At 42.8% G+C, this 8,675-nt stretch overlaps 1 protein-coding gene across 1 annotated transcript; it reads right to left on the bottom strand.

Annotated features, from left to right (window-relative positions):
* Window positions 1–5,486: 5,486 nt before the first annotated feature.
* BTG1 (BTG anti-proliferation factor 1) lies at window positions 5,487–8,339 on the bottom strand. Its single transcript, XM_027661374.1, has 2 exons — window positions 7,952–8,339; window positions 5,487–6,769 (listed from the first exon to the last, which is right to left on the bottom strand). The coding sequence occupies exons 1-2, from the start codon at window positions 8,097–8,099 to the stop codon at window positions 6,405–6,407; spliced, it is 513 nt and encodes a 170-aa protein (XP_027517175.1). The 5' UTR covers window positions 8,100–8,339; the 3' UTR covers window positions 5,487–6,404.
* Between the last annotated feature and the right edge of the window lie 336 nt (window positions 8,340–8,675).

Here is an 8,675-nt window from a genome sequence, read left to right as displayed (position 1 = left end):
GACCAGAAACCAGAGACATCTCTCTCCTGTGTTACAAAGTATTGGCATGAATATACAATTTTAAAAGTATCTTAGCTTTATTTCCTGTCAACCAGGTATGACACTGATTGAAATGTTGCAAACATTCCTTTAGACAACTACAATTTGCTTTAGAACGCAGAAAAATCTTGAAAATCTGCTTAACTGGGTAGCAAATTGAGTCAAGTTCCAAGTTCACATACAGAAAAATTAAAGCAAAAAATAGGAATACATGTTGCTGTTAATACTAATGTCTTAAGGTATAAAACGTGAATAAAGAGGATAATTTTCCCCCACCTGTGCAAATTTACAATCTTCAGAACACCTGCAGTGACTTGAATTAAATCACAGAAAGCAGGGACTTACGGATGACCCACTGAAAAACACTCTAATAATTAAATGTGTGTGTGTATATATATTTATACAAGAAATTTACATATGTGACCCTGTGTACCTACAAATAAAACATTGTTTAAAGTTCAGTACAGGGAAGGAATGTTGTCTTTCAATATTCTTTTTTACGTACAAGAAACTCATTAACCTGTGGCCAAAAAAACTCCAAAACCACCAATTATTACATGTTCTTAGGTTACAGAAAGCAATGATTGAATTTTATAGAACACAGGAAAGCAAGGGCACGCTGTTGGAAATTCTTAATTGCAGCCAATGTCAGCAGATGATACCGTTGGCACTAGAAATCTCTCTTTAAGATGAGTTAGCTCTACCCAAGCCTTAGCTCCATGTCAGAGCTCTTAGGTAAGCGTTGCTGTCTGGAACCCAACTGTGAATGCTGGGCAGCATCCCCAGCCCTGATACTGCCCTTGAGCATTTCGGACACCACTGCTCTTTGCATCCAAGAAGACTGAAGTTACCCTCCCTTGAGTCCTTACCATGCTAACAGATTCATTTGTTTATCATTTTATTCAGTTATATAATCAGCACATAAAATAATGACACTGGATTTTACAATGCCCCAGAGAACCTGCAAAGCTAGAGGCTGTTTCCTGACATCCAAGAGGTAAAAGCTACATCTCTCCAAAAAACTTTAGAAGGTTGTTGCAAGCCACTGTGAGATACTGAGCAGCTGATCACAGGATCACTTCCCTCTGCAAAAACCTACTTGACGTCCCCTCAGTCTGGGATTTTTCTCATCCAGTACCATCCCAGTCCTATTTCCCTTCCCCATATATTATCATCGGTCACTTTCAGCAGAGAAAATCTCAAAACTTGAAGATGCAGCATTTTGCTTGTTTTCCTTATTTGACAGGATTTTCTCCTTGACAGCTTTGCAGTCACAGAATTGCAATACTACAAGGGCAAACTGCTGCCAGGCGTGCAGCGCTACTGCTTGTGTGGATTTCTTCCCAGCAGCTGGGAGGAAATGCTCCTTCTTGCTTAGGCAAAAAATATCAAATGGTTAGAAAATAAGCAGTTAGGAAAAGCTGTATACAAGGTTCATGCTTGAGAAACACAAGAACACAAACTCAGCCACTAAGAAAATTCCACTGGACATGTAGCTAACAATAATTTAGATCTATTAATTCATGGTAAGTCAGCCATTTTACTGTTGACCTACTTTGTATCAGCAATAATTTGTCACAGTGCATTCTCCAACTGCTACTGAAAGAAATGTTAAACCATACATTAAGAGCATAGTGTCAAAGCAACTGATGTTAATTATACCCTGCAATTCCTATGTTGATGAAATTGTCACTGCTATTAATACAGCATTTATTGTCTAAGCCCAGCTTGCCCTACCAACCCCTAAAAGCCACTGAATTAACATCCTGCTTCTCAATGTTCATATTGGAATGTAAATCTGAAATGTGTAGAAATAATCTCAGCTATTTACACCAAGAATGTGTAAATACACATTCCTTTTTAGAAAAACTATTTATCTCCAGTCTATACATGTTGCACCCTTTAAACTAAAAACAGCTTTAATGTTCTTCAGTCAAGTGGCAGCTTTTGCCAGTGTAAACTATTTTCCCTAAAAATTATGGCATCAAGTAGAGGAAATTTTGGAAAATGTAGAGTACTACTTGATTTATGGAAATTCAGAAATAGATACACAAAAAACAAAAGCAGCAATGTTCTTCATTGTATTCATTGCTAACCTGCACAATAACAAGAGATCATATTCTCCCAGTATAAATAAGCATGGTTAATTAGAAGGACACCTTATGTGTTTCAAGTGTTCATGTTCAGCGACATCTGCTTAATTTAGGGACAGAAATGTTTACAAGCATCAGCATGAACCAACCACTCCAGGAACACTTATGGCTTGCATATCAGCATACTGTTTTCTAAGGTTCTATTGCTGCAGTACAGTTCCCCCTGCTTCTACATCATGTCTCAAGCTTTTCCTTTACCCATTTAAATTGAAGGCAGTTGACAGCATGCTGGCTTAGCAATATTTAATCTTCAAAACTGTCATCGCTAAGCTATGGCATGTGACATACAACTTGGTATGATCCAGGAAGACTCATTTTGTGATGTGTTCATATCCTATGAATTGATCCAATACAAGATACAGCAAAAGTAGAAGCCAGTGATGGTATTTTCACATCAGAAATATGTCTTATGTTATGTCCAAATTCTCATGCAGACTGATAGAACAAACTAATAATAAGAAAACCCCAAGTCACAATAAGGCCTGTCATACAGATCTACCAGAAAACCTTTGCAGAGACAGCAGAAAAGTAGAAAACTAAAATCAGCATTATTAGTGATTGAATGAAAACCCTCTTATCTCTTTTCAAACCTAAAAATGACACTAAAATCTACAGGAAGATAAAAATCATTGTCCAAATGGCTGGTTAAGCCAGATGTACATCTCCAGAACAAGCAGGAAAAAAGCACACAACTGCAAAGAGAAGAGAGAACAGAACAACAGAGCTTCTTACAGGATACATGTAATACAACTCTCTATAGGAGGAGCATCATTACTAAACATGAAATACAAAAGTAGTATTGAGTGCATAGGATCTGACACCACACATTAGCACAGTAGGGGAATGTGCTGTCAGGAAAAAAATGAAAACAAAACATGTGCTCACCTGGCATAAACTAGAAAGCAACTATACACTTTATAAAAAGATATTCATTGAAGGGTCAACAAGTCTTAGCAGATTGGTCCATCATTCTGAGAAGAGCTGTAACATTAGAGCTGCATACAGCTGAGCCTGCCCTCACAACACCAACAGCATTATTCAGCGCCTCTCAAGGAAAGTCAACTAATTTAACTAAAATGCACTGGGTAAGCAGGTCTTTAATGTGCTCTCTCATCCCTAACATTTGCATTAAAATAACAGCCTTGCTGGTTTCATAATGGCACCTTAAATGAAATTCAAAAGTGACAGGCATTTAGCTTAGTGTGCTGTTTATTCTACCTGCAGCAAAACATAGGATTAGCAACAGCCTCCTCTTGGAGACATACTCCATTTCTTTCTGGAGTCCTTCTTATGCCCTGCTGCCACAGTATGCTAAGTACTTTGAAAATCAGACAAGGGCACATTGTGTACACATTGGGGTATATCTGGAAAAAATCCCAGCAACTCTGAGTACACAGGTTGTACCAATTACTAGTTACAGCTGCAGTTAAAAATTATGCCATGAATGAAAGCACCTTACCATAAAAGAACTAAAATATTAACCATCTGAGGGAGCAGACTCACTCTTAGTTCAATGTCACATGCCAGTCTCACAGATGGAACACTTGCTGCCTCACAAAGCTATGCTTAATTTATCAAAAGAAAGTACTGACAGCTGATGCTTTCAAAATGTGCATAGCTCATGTCAAAGACCAACTATACAGCTACCCCTTCTGATGCTGTTCTTGCTGTGCAGCAGAAAGGACTAGGCAGCACCACGATATACCAAGCATAATTCAGTCAGCAGTGAGCTTCATGAATGTTTAATATAGCTTTACAGGAAGCCAAGCTCAATGTTTACCTTTCTACTCAGATACATATCTGCTGTCTGCAGACATGTAACATAACAGAAATGTCTTGGAGTACTCTTACAGTTTGAATAAATTTCTTGCTTACAGGTTTAACAACTTAAACTGTAATGGAATTTTTACGATATCAAATGTGAGTCTAAACTTTGACCTATGCATGCATTACACCTGTATGTTAAAGCAAGCTCATTTTGAAGCTTTGGTAATAGATCTATTACTGTCAGATCCATACTGAGCAAGGTGTTTGAAGTTCCCTGCTTCAGGAGCATTTATGCTTCCACCAGTCTATGCCAGAAAGCCATAGTGCTATAGAAGCCCTATCAATACTTTAAAGTGCTGAATATTGACATACATATGCAGATCATAGTAAAAATCATATTTGTAAAGCTGAACTTAAAAAAAAAAAAAAAGGTAGGAAAAAAATTGTAAAGAAAGCTGGACAGTTCAGTTTTCTGTTTTGCTTATATATAATCAGCTATATTACAGATCAGACAACACAGATATGAACTGGAGATAAAATACATTACTATGGTCACATTGTAAAGGCTGTTGAGCTCATAAGAGCTGCAACAATGCATGGCAAGTCTGAAGTTCAGTTCTACACACAGCTTGCAAGCTTGGTTGGCAAGTAATGACTGCTTTCTTTTCATTCAGAGCATCAGCAGCAGTTCTTGTAACTGACGTGACCAAGTTCGGTATGCCTTTATTAAACACTCAGAGAACAAAGTATACAGGAGATAAGGAAGAGAAAAGCCTTGAGTTTTACTCTGGACCTTTAACAAGTGTAAATAAAGTGGTAAGGAATTTCTCTCAAGTGTAACTAACAGCTGTGCCATATACAAATGACATTAAGTGTGGTGCTTAAGTGAATCACAACTCCACATCATTCATTAACTACGAATACACATAAGTATGGGCTTCTCACTTAGCCTCAGCCAACCTTTTAAGTTTGGGAAAAAAGATCTACATACCTTTTGTTGAATCCAATCTTAATGATTTCTAAAGTGAAAGTCTTGCATCTGAAGAAAGCAAAAGGCAGCAAGCTGCTCTTAAGGCTAAGGGACACTTCTCCCAGAAACTCTTATTGAGCAGGGAATCCATCAGGGAAGAACTGTGAACTTGTGAGCAAGTAGGTCAAAATGGACATTTAGGTTTGCTATATCCTTCATCAGGAAGCCAAGTAAACTTTAATCCTCTGGATTTATTCAAGTCATCTTTGGTGGATGTTATTTCTGTACCTTTTCCTTATATCCTGGAATTATTGGCCCTGGAGTTATTTCCACATTGACTGATTTTAAAAGGTTTAAAGTGACACGTACATCATTGTGTTCCCCTGAACTTCCCAAGCATTAATATATGAGGTCTTCATTAATCCAGGTCTGTACCAAGTGTTCCCTAGCATCAGGATGCCATTGATGTTCTTAAGTCTTTAAGGTACCTATTTTATTTCTACTGTGAGACAAAAATAATTTATAACTGATCCTATGTAATCACGACAAGAGATTAATTAAAATGCCAAGATAGGAAACAATTTATTATAGAGAGAAGAAAAATTTCTCATCCAAAATATAGAAATCTGTACAACTTTGCCACAATCAATATACATGAACTGTACAAATTTACACCAGTTCATAATTTACCAAATAAAAGATGACTAACAAAGTTCACAAAATAGATGGTGGTTTGTGGAAAAGACTTTTACCCAATTAAGAACAAGGAAATTACAAACCAGACCTCCACTTTCTAAAAATAAGAAGTTTACTCAGTCTTAGAAAACTACAAGCTAGCAAATGTACAGATAGCTGGCTGGTGCTAACACCACAGTTCAGACAGTGTCTTTATATGGTCTTTTTAAAGCCTGTTGCCATGGCAGATAATGATCACTTGCTACTTTTGAGGCCAATGTAAAGATCTGACCATTTCTCCCCAGGTCATTCTTACTAGTTTCTCTTATGTACATTTATACATATCTGTAAGTGCTAGGTAAAAGTCTGAAAAATAAAATTTCCAGTACTATGGTGTTCATAAGTCTTGTTACTGAGCTGCCAAAAATGCTAACAATTAATAAATGTAATAGTGCAAATTTACTCTGCAAGACCTACTGCAGAGAATCACTTTATAAACACAGACTGGGGTTGAAAATTGGTGTAGAAATTAAGTAAGATGTCTTGGAGAAACTGACCCTTCCTAGATCTTCTTATTCCCTAGCAAGTTGCTATCATTTTGACTCACAGGCTATTAAATCACTGAAAGGTACTGTCCAAACTATGGCACTGTCACTTTAAAGTATACCACTCTAACGTGTGCCAGATCTTCACAGCTGTGACATGGTTTAAATTCCATAATCCATCCCCAGAGGTGCCCACCCAAAGTAAAAACCAAATTTATCCATCCATTTTAAGGTGATCCATCCACAGACTATATCTTAACCTGATACAGTCATCATATTGTAGTTTTTGGAAGGGCTAGTTCTGCCCAAGAGAAGTTCCTCCTTACAGCTTATTCTGCTGTCTACCATTTGCATGTTGGTGTTATTTTGGCTACCTCCTGCTGGTGCAGCTTCATACAGCACACAGATGGAGCCATCCTCTCCAATGCGATAGGACACTTCATACGGGTCAACCCATAGAGTGAGTTCGCTCGGAAGAAGCTGAAACAGTTCCTGACTGCTCAATCCAATCCGCTGTGCTGCCTGTCCAATGAGAGGATCCATTTTATGGTTGATCCGGATACATCGGTAACCTGATCCCTTGCATGGCTTTTCTGGGAACCAGTGGTGTTTATAATGTTCTATAAAATAAAAAACAAATATTATCCTCCTTAATTCTGTATTAAAAGATACACGCAGAAATTATTGTTCTCTTGCAAATTTCACACCTCAAGATGTTAAAAAGCTTATTATTCTAGCACCAAGTGTCCTCAAAAGTCACTATAACCTTTATTTCTGCTGATGATTTACATAAGCCCAGAGTCCCTTGGGAAACACTCACATACAAAGTTACTGGTTTGTGCTACTGTATACAATGTCCACCATCTCAATGAAGTGAAATGCAACTTCCTGGCATTCACAGAAACATATATAAAAATACAGAAATGATTACATATATAGCAGAAAAACTCAAGGGTTTTGAAACTTCACAAACTAGAAAGGGAAAAAAAGCACCCTTCCAGCATCCTCTTGAGATCACATCCATGCTTAGCTCCTCACATTCCAAGAACACCCAAAAATAAGTAGGGAAGGAGCCGGGCAGCATTTACCGACTGACTCAAGCTGTATTTCACCATCACTCTTCCCAGCCTGTTTTCCATGGCGAGAAACCAAGGACTTCACTTACCTCAGGAGTTTTATCCCACCCAAAACCATATCGCCCTGAGACTACTTGTAGCCACTATCAAGCCACTGGGACATAGCCTCTGGATTACAAAACCCACAGGGCAGCGAAAAAACCCTCGGTGTTTCTTCCCGACCGGAGCTGTCGGGTGGCTGAGATGCTTCCAGAAGAAAGAGGAACCAACTCACCGTTCACCGATTAATTTTACTTGACAAAAAAAAGCAACTTTGGAGTGTTTTCCCTCCTGGAAATGGGGCGATTTGAGCCCTTGGAGCGGAGCTCAAGCCCAGGATGCTCGCAAGCTTTGTCTAGGGAGGCAAAGATTGCGTGTGCGTGCAGGGGGGCGAGCTGCTTGCGCGACGCCCGAGCCCCTTTTGTCTACAGCCCGCTCCTGTCTCCCCACCGCCGGGGCCGGCTCGGCACGGGGGGGGTGCCCGCAAGGGGCGAGCCACGGCCGCGGAGCCCCACTCGGCCCCCGCGGCGGCTCCAGCCCCTCGGAGGGGCCGATCTGCCCCTTTGCCCCTCTCCAGCCTCCCCCGCGGGGCGCGGTGGTTCCCGCACCCCCGCCGGGCCTGTCCGAGCAGACGGCCCCGCGGCCGAGGTGGGGGAGCGGCTCCCGCCGCGCCCGCGCCGCCCTCACCTGCCAGCAGCTCCTGCAGGCACTGGCTGAAGGTCTGCAGCTGCCGTTCGTTCATCAGCCCCTTGGTCCGCAGGAACTTGGAGATGAAGCCCACGGCCGCAGCGATCTCACGTATCATGCTGGCCCGCGTGTACAGGGCGGGATGCATGGAGGCGGCGGCGGGCGGCAGCCAGCGCTCCGGGGTGGCCGGCGATGGGCTGGGACGGGGCGCGGGGCGAGCGGCGGGACGAGCACGGGGGCGGCGCGGCTCTAACTGGGCGCAGAGCAGGCGGCAGAGCCCAGATCACATCCCGGGGGCGGCAGCCTCCGCCTCCTCTTCCTGCGGCAGGGGGGCGGCAGCAGCAGCGGCAGCCGCGGCAGCGCTCCCCGCATTTCCTGCAGCGAGGGGCGAAGAGAGCTTCTTCTCGCCCGCCGCCTCTTATAGGCGCCGCTGGCCGGAAGTGGCGTCAGGCCGCCGGCGGCGCGCCGCTGCCAATCGGGCGATCGCACCATCGTTACGGCAAGTGGGGGGGCGGGGCCGGCCGGGCGGGTGACGTAATCGGCTGTAAACAAATAGAGCCGGGGGCGCGCGCAGGAGGCGGTGCGCGAGCGGGGGCGCGTGTCCGCGCTGCGGGGGCCGGGTGGGCGGGGCGCGGGCGCGCGCCGGTGCGGAGCGGGCGGTTGTGTCCTCCCGCGCATCGGGGGCGCGAGCGGGCGGGAGCGCGCCGCGCGCCCCTGCGCTGTA

Source organism: Corapipo altera, unplaced genomic scaffold, assembly GCF_003945725.1.
Source record: "Corapipo altera isolate COAL_440 unplaced genomic scaffold, ASM394572v1 1, whole genome shotgun sequence".
Taxonomy (NCBI): domain Eukaryota; kingdom Metazoa; phylum Chordata; class Aves; order Passeriformes; family Pipridae; genus Corapipo; species Corapipo altera.
The sequence above is the reverse complement of the archived record's forward strand: the minus strand, read 5'-3'. Positions and strand labels throughout refer to the sequence as shown.